Consider the following 15876-nt stretch of genomic DNA (forward strand, 5'->3'; position numbering starts at 1 on the left):
CATGCACATAAAGAGTGTATTCAAAGCTGACACTCATATCTATTGATAAGTACAAATATTCCAAGAGTAAATACTCAGAAACAAGTGCTCAGAAAGCCCTAAGCTCTAAGGAATCCCTGCTCCCTACCTCAATGCCCCCAGAGCAGCTCAGGAGCAGCACCTGGACACAGGGACACTTCTCCTATGCCAACAGGAATTATTTCACTCCTTTCCACAGACAACCTGGATTTTATTTGTCTGTTGCATTTCAGAGAGAAAATCAAGGGGATGGGATGCTTGGAAAGTTTGGTTATGATGACCAGTTGTGTTCTGTCCTCAGTGCTGGACATACACCAGAAGGATGAACACCACACACTCCTTGCACCCCTCACTTGCCAGTGTGACACTTCCACTGGCCAGAGCCCTCCCCAGCACACACCAGCCTCAGCTTTGGTGCTGCACAAGCTGCAGCACCCACCTTGCTTTAGACACATTTATTACACTAGAACAAAAGCCTTCTATAAAAAAGATGCTGTAGAAAACCACGAGATTGTAAATACTAGATTTATGATGTTTGCAATTATATTTAATATTAATAGTGTGTTGTTTTTACAAAGCAGTTGAAATAAAAAAAAAAAGGGAAAAAAAAGGAATAGCAAGAACCCCCTGTCTGCTGTCTAGCATCAGTAATCCTCACTGGTTTGTTTACCATTTATAAGGAAAACATCATTCAAGCTGGCTTGTCACAGAGACTCTTCTGCAGTAACTGGCCTTTGGTGCAAATCCGTGGCATTTGTCAGATCACCTGTGCTTTTTCTGAAAGTCCCTCTGCCTAAATTCAAGGTGTCTGCTAATGATAATATCCTTCCTCTCTAAATGACTGTGTTTAGCTGGAAGGTAAATCTGGTAACATGGCTGAGGATGGTAAATATCCTCATCTTACAGAGGTAATGTGAGCATAGATAACTAGATTTGCCAGAAATCCCAGATCTCACAATCCCAGGTGAATCCCCTTGGAGACTACACTCCCTCTCTACAGAAGAGTGAAAATTACCTGATTATGCTGAAATTGTTTCTCTCTTTGCCCTCTCCAAGAGGATCAGCCATTTTTCTGGTTTAGGATCAGCCAATGCATTACAATTTGGAAAAGGTGTAAATCAAACAAACAAAAAACTGTTTTAAGTTAGCAAGTGCACTAAGCCAGCCCCAAAGGAGTGCCTGTGACAGGCCAGCTGCAGGCAGTGGGACAGGGGTGGGATCAAGCCTGCTAGTGCCAGGGGACACTAGGGATGTTAGCCTCATCCACCTGCTGACGGGCCCCGCCGGCCGGGCCTCCAGGAGCACGTCCCTCCTCCTTCTCCAGACAGGGGGTTATAGCCTAGAACACACAGGAGAAATCCACTTAATAGTCATCCTCCACAGCCCTTCTCCAGCACACAAGGAACACCCAAAATAGATCTCATTCTATTTACACCTTGCTCATACTTCACACACGCAGCATTTTAGGGAAAACGAAAGCACAGAAAACATCCAGACTTGAGAGGGTTTCTTTCTTTAAAAGCCATTGCTAAACACTTGTGTTTTAATTTGATCAATTTGGATTAAATTAAATTGAAATGAATTACCATTAATTTTTCTAAGTCTGCACTAAAGCTGCAGTGCTGCTCTGCAGGATAAATAGAGCAGCAGCAGCAGCTCTCAGAGTAAACTCTGCAGAGTGTATCTGTTCTGCAAGAGCCCCAGCAGTCAGAGACTTAAAACAATCCTTTATTCCAGCCCTGCAAGGAATACTCTGAAGGTCAAAAGGTAAATCCACTCATTAACACTGCAAAGTATTTTTTTAGAGCATCTGAAAGGCAAGCATAGGCAGTAAGGAAAATAGACTTTAGCTGAACATTCTAATGCTGTAACCATGGGAAACTTCATGTCAGGAGAACACACTCAGAAAGTTACAACTTGGCAAACATCTTCAATTTGTTCTGCACAAACATAAGAGCCCAAATCCTAGCAGCACTGCTAACCTGCTCCACTGAAACTCCCAGCATCACCTTCATCTTTGAAATTTGTTCTTCTCATACCAGCCAAGTTTTGCTTTCTAGCTTAATTGAGCAGCTAAGCAGCACAGATGGTTCTTTCACTTCATGCTGATCTACCTCAGGAGAAGATCTGAGGCCTCTAATTCTGTAATGGGTTACTTTAAGCAAGGACTTTGCTGAGGATTAAACTAGGACAGGTAGCAGCTGGAAGGGTGCCCACACCCTGCTGCCCTGATCCTGCCTCTCAGCAGAGCTGACCCCTGCACTTCTCATCCCCCAGGGAGGTAAGTGTCCCATGACAGAGATACCAAAGATAGCTGACAGCATCAGACATCACACCCTCATAAGATGAGCCAATCTATTTGATTCCTTCAAATGCCAGGAAAAATACTCAAAGCAGAAATCCCAGCATTGCACTGTTATTCAGGTTTAGGATATTTAATCAAGAATCCACAGGTCTCATACAACTGATCAAGTCACTTAGCACTGCACCCTAAGTGGGCCTCCTTTTCAGCCTGATTGAGGCTGTCTGAATGATCCACTCCACCATGGAAAACTGTCACTAAAATACCCCAAATTAGAATCTGCAGGTATGGCAAGGGCTCTTGGGCTGAGAGGAGAGGAAGCAGACTGCCTGCATGGCCAGTGAGCCTGGCATGGGCAATGTGAGCCATGGAAAGCACTTCATCCATCAAGAGGGTTCCAGCAGGTGACTGAGTTTAACAGTGAGACCTTCTGGTGCTTTGTGAGAGTTGGTAAGATTTATACATCCACAGGATTTATGTATTCAATGGGTCAGCACTGTGGTATATGAAAAATAAGGTCACATTTTACATAATAATTTCTTTCATCATCTGAATCTACATAATACAAAGTAAAATACCCTCTTCCTGCATTTAGTCACTACTACAGGTGCTTTAAAGGCAGACTAGATACTAAATTATTGAATTTACAGAATAATGGGGGAAGGATCCCAGAACTACTGTAAGAATCTGTAATTCTGAGGGGCAAAAATCTCAGTAAATTATACCAAAGCATATTTACAAAAAAACCTGACATATTCTTTTCCCAGGGAAAAGCACTCCCAAAACTTCCTGCCAGCTTTTACACAAAGGACAGAGCAGTCCAGCTGATCAGAGATAAACAGCTTGTTTGTAAGGAAAGTTTTGTTTCTTCCTTGAAAAAGACAAGAAGTATGTATAGAGTCCATAGACACAGCTGGAGAAATGCCCTGTTCCAAGCTCAGAGTGTCTGCAGGATTCCATACTCACCACCTCCTCTCAAAGGCTTTTTGTTTGGTTTGGATTTCGGGACTGCTGAGGCAGAGGCACCAGATTCTACTTCTTGCTGTTCAGAAAAGCAAAAAGTTACTCAATAGGAACTTCAGCCCCCTGAAAACAACTGTGACCTGATTAACAAGTCTGTTACCTGGTTCAGTTTCAGGTTTCCTTTGTAGCTCTTTCCTTCTTGCATGCTCTCCCACATCGCGATCTTCTGCCTTCGCCGCTCCTCCTCCAGCTGCAGAACAAATCCAGGGCACAGTTTTATCTTAACTTTAACCCTAAAACTCAGATCTCAGAGCTAACAGAATCCCCAGAAACAGCTACAACAGACTCATCAAACTGTATTTATCTGATGCACCATCTCTGAGATTATGGAAGAATTTACTCTTTTTATACAGCCACGTCTCCCCCTCCTCAGGATGTACTGACTGAGCCTCCAGCTTCTTTTGGCCATCTGATGCTTTAAAAGATTTTGAAAGTAAAACAGAACCAAGTGGCAAGTTTAAACCCTGACTCCATGAAAAGTACTAAGTAAAGAAATTTGCAGTAATTTAATGCACAACATGGGGTTCTACAGAAGAAAGAAAGGACTTTTCCTTTGTTTTTAACTGCCAACATTACCTGAAGCATCAGCTACAAACTGAGGTCTGAGTAGCTGACTGCAAAAGCAAAACCAGAAGACTTGGGATGATGATCAGAGTTATTACTATGCTGACCACACCCATTTTCTACTCCTTTTGCTACTCCTTGTGATCTCAAGCTGTAATTCAGGCCCTTGAATTGCAGCAATGCTAAGCTACATTTCTAACACTTCTATTTGCCTTTCAGAGAGAAAACACACGTGTGCCATGGGACAGTGAATTTAAATGCCAGCAAAACTCCCTCCAGCCATGCACTGCACCCACAACAAAGCTCCTGCAGGTACAGATTTACCTGTGAAAAAAATGAACACCAGGCCCACAGTGACCCTGGCCCACAATCACAATTTGCTGCTGTCTTTTACAGCAGCAAAGTGCTTGAGGACAAATTTATGAGTTAAAGGAAGAAATGCTCTCTGGTTACCTGTCTTTGCTTTTCTTTGTATTTTTCTGCTTGTGCATTCAATTCCTCTTGCATCCTGAGGCGAGCTGCTGCCAAAGCTTCCTGCCTTCTTACCACCACATCAGGCTCTAGGAAACCAGGAAAGAGTTTGAAAAGCTACTCAAAGTAAATCCTAGATGGTCTCCTCAAAGAATTGTAATAAGGAATGGCTCACATCTCTCCCTGCAGCTGCTCTGCAGAAAATCACAGCTCAAGTTCAGTTCCCAGCTAATCTTTTATACTAATTTATAATACTGAATTAAACTTCATCATGTTTTACTGTTTTAAATCAATTACTTCAACAGGATTTTAATAAGGACACAAGTGTACCTAAGCATCAAATTTAAACCTCACACTTCAAGGGACACTTCCTTCCATTTCTGAAGGATTTGTTAGATACAAATTAATTCAGAAATATCACTCAGGCTTTGCAGGGACCATTTTTACCCAGAGAACTTCTTTTACGCAGAAGGATGAGGCAACCAGCCCACATTCACTCCTACTCCTTCTGGCAAGGGGTCCTGCTGGTGTCAGTGCAGCAGTGGATTTAACACCCTCCATCAGCAGAGAAATCACTTACAAACATGACACACATCTCAAGAGACACCTGGAGGTCTCAGAAAATCCACACTGAGTCACCACTGCTCTTCATGAGTGACCTGTGAAGGTCAAAAGGAAGATTATATCCCCCAAAAAAGGCAAATGTTGCTCTGTTTTCTTCCAGCAGCTGAAGCATCTCTCCATTAGTTTGCCTCATTTTTTGCTATGATCCAGTGATGAATATGAAAAAGAAATGTCAGTACTTTCAATAATTTCATTTTACAGGCAGCTTGGGCAATTAAATATCCATTTAATTATCATCACAAAAGAACAGCAGGAGGATAAGAGCACACAAATAAGATTTTACCGTGGGGCCAATGTGCCCAAGGGATCAGTGCCAAGCACTCATGGATTTGGCAGGTCCACGAGCACAGCCTGTGCTTTTCAGCAGGACGGTGACTGTGAGAGATTTACAGCCTGTGCCACACTCCCAAAGATAACACAACACAGACTGTCACACCCCAAACGCACACAGTCCCGCCAGAGCAGGAACTGGGAAAGAGTAACCGGAACGGGTGATGAATATCAATGAAAAGTGAATATTTACAGAAGTATTTTCACCAGGATTTAGATTTGGGCGTTTTGGCTTTGTTTGGTAAGTCTACAAGTTATTTGGCAGCTGGCCACAGCCTCCATCCCCGCAGCTGCTGCCCGCCGAGGGGCAGACACCGCAGAGGGATGCGCCACTCCTCCAGTCCCAACACGCTGCTTTGGGACACAGCTTTTCCCTCAGAGCCTTTTACAAACGCTTCCCTCGCCCCGGCCTTTCCCGGTGATGTCCCCGCTCGCAGATCTGCGGGCTCAGGGGTGACCCCGAGCACCGCCCACCATTAAACCCCTCACACCGGCTCCCCCTGGGCTGTCACCACCCCCGACCCGGCGCGCACCCGAGCGGCCGCACCCACGGCCCGGGCCCCGCTCTGCACTCACCCTCCGCCGCCTCAGCCGCTCCGGGCCGGCCGCCCGGCCGCGCCGCCAGCCCGCGGGACACCTTCTGCACGAGGAGGTACACGGCGACGGCGGCCAGCAGCAGGTACCAGCCATAGCTGGACAGCACCGAGCCCACTGCCAGGGGACAGGCCGGGGCTGAGCGCGGGCCGCACGGCACCGGGCCCACCGGCGCGGGGGAGCGGCGCCGGCTCCGCGCCTCGGCCCCGCCGCGCCCCGCCCTCACCCCCGGCCCGCGGGCCCTCACCGGTGTGCTGCAGCGCCTCCAGGCCGCCCCGGCCCAGCGCCGGCCCGGGCCCGGCCGCGGCACCGCCGTCCCCGAGATCCATCGCCCGCCGCCGCCGCCCGTCTGGGCCGGCCCCGCTCCGCCAATCACCGCCCCGTCCGCCGCCACCTCATGTCCGGGCCCGGCCCGCTCCGCCAATCACCACCCCGTCCGCCACCACCTCATGTCCGGGCCCGCCCCGCTCCGCCAATCACCGCCCCGTCCGCCGCCGCCCGGAAGCGCCGCGCCGCCACTGGCGGAGCGCCAGGAGTGACGTTTGGCAGCGCCGACCAATGAGAGAAGGGGGCAGGAGCAAGGCAGCCAATCACGGTGCGCCGAAACGCCTTCCGTCCCGTCCCGTCCCGCCCGGGAAGCGGATGCGGCACCACCGGGAGAAAAAGGGACCGTTCGTTTATTGAACAGCGAAATGCGCGAGGACGGGGGCGGTGGGCCCCGCCGGGGACACCGGCACGGCCCGCGACGGGAAAGGGCTCCTGGGGGGGCCGGAGCGCGGCACGGCCCGGGCTACGATCCGTTTGGCACTGTGTCCTCTTCCATTTCTTCTTCCCCGTCCTCCGATGGGCCTGAAAGGACACGTCAGAGTTTTAGAGCAGCTGCTGCAAACGTTGCTGTTCCTTTTCCCACCCCTGTGCAGAAGAGTAATAACGGGAAGGTTTAAAACGCTACAGAAAGGAAAATCAGGTAGCCCTGATGTACAGGAAACTGGTGCTATGGCCGGCCTGCACCTGAGATCCATCTCTGCAGAGCTCCCAGACTCACTGCTGTACCCACACCTGAGGCACTGATGCTCAGCAGGGGTCCAGAGAGACTCTGTAATTCATCTAATTTTGTTAAATTGATGCCTCCGGTTTTAGCTTTTATATTTTTCCCATTCTGTGCTGCTTAATTTGTGCTTCTGAGCTTCACATCAGGGCATGATGAGCTCTGCATAGAGCAAGAGGAGACAAAACAATTCCTTCTCTAGCTGGGGACCAAGGACAATGATCCAAATCTCAGCCCAAGAGCACAAACCCTGTGGGCTGGAGAGAGAAAAACAAACAGGATGGGACTGGATGGGCTAAAGCTGGGATGGGAACATGAACTGCAAGGTGCAAATGGAGCAGAACTGATCCCAGAGAGAGACCCTGTGCCCGGCCGTGCATTTTGGGACCATTTTGGATCATCTTGGGTGCAGCCCTGGCTGGGCTCTTGTGCTGCCCAAGGTGGATCCATTGAGGCCTCCTAATAAAGCCCTACTTTATTCTTTAGCTCTGTCCAGCCTCTGTCCTAGGTCAGCCTTCACAAAGCACAAAATAACTGGCATGAACTTTGAATTCATCCAATGCAGCAAAGCCCCTTGTCTGGCACCTGGCTGTGCAGGGAGTGCAGGGGACAGCCCGGAGCTGCCCCCAACCCAGGCACATCACAGAGCCAGGATGTGCTGCACAGATGGCAAACTCACACTGTGCCTACCCTACAGAGCTCACATGCAGCATCAGGGAGCGAGGAAGAGAGCTGGGCTGTGTTTAAGGGAGAGCAGCAGAAGCAGAGAGTGACCTGGTTTGCGCTCCCTGCCGGGGATCTGTCCCGCCTGCAGCAGCCCCTTCAGCCGCTCCACCTCCGCCAGGGTCGAGGCGTTCGCGATGGCAGTCTGAGAACAGAGAGCTCAGTCAGTCCTCACACAGCCTGGGCAGCTGCTCACAGCCAGCACACAACCCAGCCTTCTACCAGCTAAGGGACACTCAACACCCAGGAAAGTGCTACTAAATTCTGGTTCTAGAAAATTCTACAAATGACAAATCGTTACCTCCCCCTCCATTGGAAGAACTCTAAGCTCAGGTTGACATTTCACTGAAGTTTTCAAAATACAGACAGGTCAGGAGAAAACTTACAGGAAAAGAACCTAAACCAGAGCCAGGACACGCTGATCTATTTGTCTGAACAGCACAAAGGGAACTTTTGTTCAATTTGGATCCACGACAGCTTTTCTCCTCCACTTTTCTCCTGATATATTTACCTTAATTGCCTCCACGTCCCCTGGGGAGGGCCCAGTTTTCTTTTTGTCTGTTGGCAGACCAGCCCCTGGATTGAAGCTTCAAAAGAAAAAAAACAAAAGACCTGTTACACTTTTTGAAGAGCAGCTGCTTCTCTTAACTTGAAATGCTTCCAAACTAGGTTTCAAAGCATTTCGTTCCATCAAGTGTAGTATCTTATCTTTGTTAACAAACTGATACAGTGAAGAATTGCCTCCTTCAGAAACACCAGCATCTTGTCCTCACTGTCCCATTTCCCCCCCCTTTCATCTGCTCAGAGGCAGAACTTAACTTTATTCATCAGGCAGTTGACAAAAGCTCTTCAATTTGGATGTTGTTGAACACTCAGCTGCTCTGCTGCAGTTACAAAAGCAGGGTGGATAAACAAAGAGTAACTGAAAATAGGGTTTCTGTTCCCCTGTGTCAAATGTGATATCACAGCAGCCTAAAGTAAAGCCTACATTAAACTGGAATTCATCTTGATAGTCAAAAGAAAAAGGTTATCTGCTGCTGCTTTAAGGACACCACCTGACTGAATTCCTTTCCACTCACAAACTCGAGCTCAAATCCAACTCTTATAGGTTCAAATGCTAAATAAATTCAAGACATTTTTATGTTTAACCATGAATTTGGAAATGCTGTGATCTGAATTCTTATCACCAAATACATTGATCAAAACATATGATGTACCACTTAACAATCAAACTAAATAAACATATACTGTAATAGCTCAATTAAAGATTTTCATTTGCATTTCATCTCCTAACTACAGCAGATTTTGCAGTTTATTCCGAAAATAAATACATAATTATTTATTTTGGGAAATAAAACAAAATAATTTGACAAAACAAAACCAATCATCTAGGAGAAAAATCCCACCAACCATAAATTAAATAATGGCCACCTCTCTGCAGTTAAATAACAAAAATAAAATTAAGGTTTCCTGCTTGTTGCCTTCAGTGAATCCACCTTGACCAAGTTAACTCTTTCAGAAATACTTCTGAGATGTATTCACCAACATCCAAAACTCGGGGTGCTGGGACAAGGCACTTGTGGCTCCCAAAGCTTTTGAGGCATCCTGCCAGCAGCCGATATTTCAGTTTTCTGCCTGATACTGCACACAGAGAAAGTGGTGTTTCTGAAGGAGGATGCCAGTGTAAATTTGTTTGTTTTATCTTACGTTTTTGCTCTCCTGGCAATATCCTTTGCAAGCTGTGCACCCCGTTTGCCCTTGAACATTTTCTCTGCCTCCTGTCGCTCCTACAGCGATACCACACACACACACAAAGTTAATTTGAGAACATCACAGTTTGCAAAGCTTCTGTCTTGGCCAAGAAAGACACTTTGGCTCATCCTCATCAGTGAAATTGGTACATGGAGACCAGATGTAAGAACAAGCAGATAAACACTGCCCAAATACTCAGAGATTTATCAACCTCGTGCTCTCAAAATTAAGAGCTCTTTCCCACACTCATCCCCCACCCAGTGGTGTTTGCTCGTTTCTTTCTCTAGAGCTGTCTCCTACCAACACCAGAGGGACAGGAAAGAGTAGCACTCAACAAAGGCACTAGAACTTAATTATTAACATAATTAAACAGATTATATCCTTAACAGAATGAAACCATGAAAGAAAACAATAAAAGCGTTGTTGAGCCAGAATTTCAATAGAATTTCGTTGTTGTTACAGAATTTCAATAGAATTTACAACTATAGCTGTTAGTCGTGAATTTTCAAGAATGCAAAAAAAACCCAGGAAACCCAAAACCACAAACACCAAAAACAAAAACAACCCCCAAACAAACAAACAAACAAACAAAAAACCAAAACCAACCAACCAAAAAAAAAAAACCCAACTAACACCTCCCCCCCCCCAAAAAGCCCAATTTAAAAAAAAAAAAACAACCAAAAAAACCCAAACACCTAAATCAAAAGCAAACAGACTTACTTTGAGCTTCACTTTTTGAAAATCCAGCACTCTGACCTGGGGAACTTTATGAATTAGATATAATCTGTAATGTTTCTTATTTGTTACAGGATTCCTTAGAACGCTGTGAAGTAAATAAAGGTTACAAAATATTTTAAAATACACTTGGTATTGAAATATATTAATATACTTGAAATGCATCATGTACTTCCTGCTGTTACAGGTAACAAATAACACCATAAAATAAGCCAAGTGACAGTTCTTTGATATTATGGAAACTATAGTAAAAACTTGCACTTTAGCAATTCAGTAGATTTAACTGAAGGATGACATCAAGAACAACCTCAAAATAATCATAATACTCCCCCAAAAAAAGTAACTGAAACATCACTTTTCTCTCTGGACACTGATCAACTGAAAAATCACAGGATAAACTGTTTCTTTCTGTCCCTTACACCAACTGTAATAGCACTGAAAAGTCCTTGTTTACATGTATTTTAAACTATTTTTTATCAACAGATTAAACCTTTTGGTTTTAGGTTTTTGAAGGTTAAGTTCACTTCACCACTTGCATACTGGTTTATAGAGATGTTAGATCTCATTATCCCAACAGTCTGTTAGTGATACAAAACCTCTGACATTAATCACCAGATCCTCATGAAGAGTAGAGCAAACACTGTTTATCAATTCAATTTTCAGACATAAAGGATCTGTCACAGCTCATAAAAAGCAGAGCATTCCAGACCAAAGCAAAGGGCCAGGGCAGAGCTCAAACACCAGTGAAAGAGCAGCTTTTCTTTTTGGGGTTACATACCTCAGGTAAGTCAAGGATTTAATGGTTGATAACGGATCCAGTTCACCCTGGGTAAAGGGAGCACAGCAAGAAATTTTAAGCCCCTTTAGCAAAAATATCAAATATATGAAAACAAAGTTCCTGAACTCATATCTATTTTAGAGATTACCTAAATTATTGCAATTATTTTAATAGGAAAACCACTAAGCTTTGTCACTGCTGTTCTACTGCATGATGCAGATCGTGTTCACTAAAGCACGTACACAATTAACTACTGCCAAAACTGCAGGGTATTACTCTAAAGGGAAGAACCAACTATTACCAAAAGGATATAGCATTACTCTCAGAAAAATGGTTAATTAGAGGGATGAAAACCACAAATTTTCAGCTTGTTTAGCTTTATCCTGCATGAGAGCTTACCAGTTCAGCAATGTTGTTGTTGGTGAGAATGAGCTCTGTGAGGCTGGGCAGAGCCTGCTCCAGGTTCTCACCAATCCGACTGAAGAACAACAAAAACAAAGGTTTCATTTAGGGCAGGAATTAGCAATGCTGGAAATACACAGAGAAACACAGTAACACAGACATCTCCCTGTGAACAACCCAGCCTGACACCAGCACAAGTTTGGGTGTGCATCCAAAACACTTTTCTAATAAAGCTGGCAATAAACTGCCAGAATATTAGGTGCAATATGAGATTTAAATCCATCCCCTTGCAGGAATCGCTTTTTTCTTGTCTTTATGGAGATGATTACTGAAATCCAAAGATGTGGCCAGATCCCAAACTCTGCATCTCACTGTCCTGGCTGAGAAACAAACACTGACTTTTGCACTGAATCAGGAAGGAAACTGAAAGAGAGCTCACACAGTGCTCAGTGCTGATTTTACTGCCTGAAACAAACACTCCTACCTCTGCCCAGCAATGACAGACACACACACCCCTCACTCCCAAGAGCATTTTCCTCTGCCCACGGTGCCATGAGGCCAAAGCAGAGCCCCTTACCAAATCCTGTTGTTGTTCATGAGGAGCGTTTTCAGCCTCCGCAGCAGGGGGAACCCGTCCAGCTTGCGGATCTCGTTGTCAGAGAAATCTATGGCATCAAACTGGTCCAGAGTGGCCCCCAAGTTCTCAATAACTGGGATTTTATAGCCTGGAGAGGGAGTGCAAGGCAGGGATTAGATGGTGCCCACAGAGCAGAGCAAAGCACAACAGAGTGTGCGGGGGCAAATCAGGATGGACTGGGGATGCTGATAAGGTTCAGACAAAACACCCTGGGATCGACTCTGCTCCGCACAGCTCCCAGACCAAACCCTCCCCCTCGAACCCAACAGCCCTCATGGCTTTTGGAATCCTTCTTCCTCCCCCCCAGCAAAACACCAGCTCCCTGCCTGGACGTGTCCTCCGAGACAAACCCACCTTTCTGGCACATCCCTCGTGCTGAGGCACATCCCACCACCACAGCACATTCCTCCCACATTTCCCCAGTTTCCCCTCCTTGGTGGTTGGTACGAGATGATCTTTAGGTTCCTTCCATCCTAAACCGTTCCACCACTCTGTGATTCACCCCTCACACGCCCCGCAGATTCTGAAGCCACTGGAGCCTCTTTAATCGCTCTTCATCCCCAGCCCCCGTTACTGCAGCCCCTCCAACAACCTCCCCGTCCTGCTTGGGCATCCCCGGCCACGGCAGCCGCCAGGCCTCACTGGGAGATCCAGCATGGACCCTCCAAACCCCATCATAGCCTCTCCTCCGGGACCCAACACAGTCCCACCGCCAGGCTCCATCACTGATCACCCCGCCACACACCCCCACACACCCCCGGGCCTCAGCCCTCCGCCCTCCGCCCCCGCCCGCCCCTTCCCAGCACAGCCCCTCACGCCCCGCGGGGCCCGCGCACCGCGCAGGTCGAGCTCTCGGTCGCGGACGGCGTTGGTGTACTGTGCCGCCTGCTCGATCAGCTCCGCCGTGAGCTTCACCATCGCGACACACGGCGACAATCGGCGACACACCGACAGACACCGGGACACACGGCCACACTCCGCGCCAGGCCGCGCCGCGCCGCCGCAGGACACCGCGCCGCGCGCCGAGCACGCGCAGGCCGGGCAGCCGAGCGCCGAGACAGGGAACGGCAGAGACCGCGCCTCCCGCCGCGTCCTGCACTCCGCTTCACCTCAGGGACTGACACAGCCCCAACGCCCCATCCCTGCCTTCCCCTTCCCCTCAGGGACTGACACAGCCCCAACGCCCATCCCTGCCTTCCCCTTCACCTCAGGGACTGACACAGCCCCAACGCCCCATCCCTGCGCTCCGCTTCACCTCAGGGACTGACACAGCCCCAACGCCCCATCCCTGCCTTCCCGTCTCCCCAGGCCAGCTCGCAGCCCCAGCCTGAGCCATGGCTCACAAGCCCAGGAGGGATTTGGCTTTGCTGTCAGCACAGGTGCCCCCAGATGTTCCCTCCCACTTTGTGGTGTTTCCAGGCGCAGATTTATCTGCAGAAATGCGGGCAGAGCAGGAACATGCTTCACGCCGTGGCTGGAGCTTCCCTTCAGGCAGAGCCTTGTTCGAGCACTTGCTGCTCCTCAGGACGCCTTCAGCCCTCGGTGCTTTCCATCCATCCCAGCAGCAGCTCAGCCTTTGCTCCTGGACATTGTGTTACCCATAAGCGCCGTCCCCCTGCGGCTTTTGGGGCAGTTTCTCCATCGCTTCATGTGCATTCCTGGGCTGAGGCGCTGTGACGGGCTGGGAACACCCCACAGGCTGCAGCACCACACACACCCTTCACCTGTGAGACAGAGCGTGCTTGCAAATGTCACTACATCCCCCTAACCGGCTTTGGGAATTTGGGGAGCAGCAAGGAAGGGCTGGGAGTAGCACTGGGGGAGCTGAGGAGGCTCTGGCTGCTGTGTCTGGCCAGGAGCTCCCTGCTCTGAGGCTGCGGCACTGCCTGGCACCACTGGAAGGGCTCAGCTGGTGGGTGAGCCTCACTGCAGGCGACTAGACTGAAAGTGACCTGTAAAGGGACACCCCCAGACCCCCAAAATCTGCTGAATGTCACCATTGCTTCTGGGGAAATCCTTCCCAGGCCTTCAAGGCCCGCAGAGCAGGACGAGGACGGATGATTTCTGTCTGCGCCGCTATCGAGGGAAGGATGTTTTTTGTGAGCCATGACATTTCTGTGAACCCAGAGGATGTGATAACAGGCTAAACACTGCTGCCACGCTTGGCACTGCTCAGGGATGGCTCGTGCTTTTCTTTCGGGAGCTTCTCAGGGCATCACCCTGGGCACGACGCCCGCCTGTCCCCAGGACTGCAGCGTCAGAGCTGGCCCTGCCAGGGATCAGCTGGGCTCAGGCAGCTCCTGTGCTCCCTGCTGGGAAAACTCTCTCATCAAAGCTGTATGGGAAAGCACAGAGTCAGGTTTTTATAACAGCTGCATTTGTTTTATAACATAGAAGGGAGCAAGAACAAGAGGGAGCTGTCACAAGGAAAAACCCAAGAATTAGCAGCGCTGTTGTACGTGACTCAGGCATCATGCAGCGTTAAAGACAACACAGACTTTAGTCATTTCAGGCACTTCTTGCAAGGAGACTCTTTCCAGCCTCCTGGAAAGCAGGTCCTGCCTCTGACAAGGCCAAATAAAGCATGGACCTGTCTCCCTTAGCACAATACATCTGTTTGCCTCAGCTCTGCCGCCACAATAGAATTGTAATTGCGAGCAGATGGATTCTGGGTCTCAGACGCCGCACACAAGCTCTCCACAGTCCTTTCTTTGCAATGGAAACTCAAAGCAATGATTTTTAAGATCTGTGCTCCCCACCTGCCAACTGCACAATGGCAGATGGCAGTGGCTGCAGCCCCACGGCCAAACTGCAAACGAGGAGTCAGGCTGTGCTAAGATTTTCCAGAAAACAGCTATTATAGATTTGGCTTTGGTGCCAAGAGACAACAGAGAAATGAGCTTTAATAAATTGCCTAAATATGCATTTATCTGGAAGACACAGCCACTTTGATCCTCTGAGCATACCAGTCAGACTTTAATAGCTCCAAGCAAGTATTGCAGCAGCTTGGAGAAATAATCTGAATTTTATTACTTTACAAGAATGATTTCTGAGGGAAACGCTGGAAGCTGATGTTGTTGCATGAATTCAATGTGCGGAATTTGTTTTTCTTTCCCTGGCAGGCTGGAAGGCAGCAGAAAGCAGGATAGAACTGGGACTGCTGGGGACTGGTCATCTTAAATTGCATTGCCTTCCCCAGTGTGTATTTTAAGTTATGTCAAGATGTAAGAGTAAGCATTTTCCTTTCTTTGTAACATTTCAGTAAATCTAAATATACCAGGGAGCAGCACTTAGAGGCAGGCGGCTGTGAGCCAGAGAACTGGAAGGCTGGCACAGTAGTCCTGATCCACAGCTCCTGTTTTCTCACTAATACAGCAGGAGAAAGGAAGTATGGTACTTTCCAAGCAAAGGAGCAGAAGTCAGGAGTGTGTCACCCCAGTTCTGACCTCTGGTTTGGCCTGAGACTGAAAGGGAAATCCTGAGCAAAAGGAATCGCTGTATGTGATTAATTCACATTTATCATCTGATGAATGTGAAGACCAGCAAAATGCAAGAGCCCAGAGCTGTGCATCTCTGAGAAAGCATCTTCCCTTGTGGGAAGGCTCCATTCTTTTCTTTTTTTCCCCCCACTTAAAAAGCTCAGTTCCAGATAATCCAGGCACTACCCTGGGCACTTGGCCCATGGTTGTTGCAAAACCAACACAACAAACAAAAGGATTCCACAGCTCCCTCCATGCCCAACCACACCAGCAGCTCCTCTCCTTCCCAGACAGCCAGCAGGGAACAGTGGCCCCGTGCTGGGGACTTCAGTGGGGAACTGGGGGCTCAGGTTGCTCCTTGTGTGAGTGGGAAAGGGGAGCAAGCCCTTCTGCCAG

General features: G+C 48.1%; 2 protein-coding genes across 2 annotated transcripts; both read right to left on the reverse strand.

Annotated features, from left to right (window-relative positions):
* Positions 1 to 543: 543 nt before the first annotated feature.
* SELENOS (selenoprotein S) lies at positions 544 to 6326 on the reverse strand. Its single transcript, XM_084213625.1, has 6 exons — positions 6174 to 6326; positions 5909 to 6043; positions 4361 to 4467; positions 3444 to 3533; positions 3287 to 3362; positions 544 to 1357 (listed from the first exon to the last, which is right to left on the reverse strand). Exons 1-6 carry the CDS (start codon positions 6253 to 6255, stop codon positions 1278 to 1280), a joined length of 570 nt encoding a protein of 189 aa, XP_084069751.1. The 5' UTR covers positions 6256 to 6326; the 3' UTR covers positions 544 to 1277.
* A 257-nt stretch (positions 6327 to 6583) lies between these two features.
* On the reverse strand, positions 6584 to 13001 carry SNRPA1 (small nuclear ribonucleoprotein polypeptide A'). Its single transcript, XM_084213536.1, has 9 exons — positions 12838 to 13001; positions 11942 to 12089; positions 11362 to 11440; positions 10963 to 11009; positions 10170 to 10272; positions 9405 to 9484; positions 8209 to 8284; positions 7749 to 7842; positions 6584 to 6775 (listed from the first exon to the last, which is right to left on the reverse strand). Exons 1-9 carry the CDS (start codon positions 12917 to 12919, stop codon positions 6717 to 6719), a joined length of 768 nt encoding a protein of 255 aa, XP_084069662.1. The 5' UTR covers positions 12920 to 13001; the 3' UTR covers positions 6584 to 6716.
* Between the last annotated feature and the right edge of the window lie 2875 nt (positions 13002 to 15876).

This window comes from Fringilla coelebs (genome assembly GCF_963513975.1).
Source record: "Fringilla coelebs genome assembly, chromosome: 12".
In the NCBI taxonomy this organism is placed as follows: domain Eukaryota; kingdom Metazoa; phylum Chordata; class Aves; order Passeriformes; family Fringillidae; genus Fringilla; species Fringilla coelebs.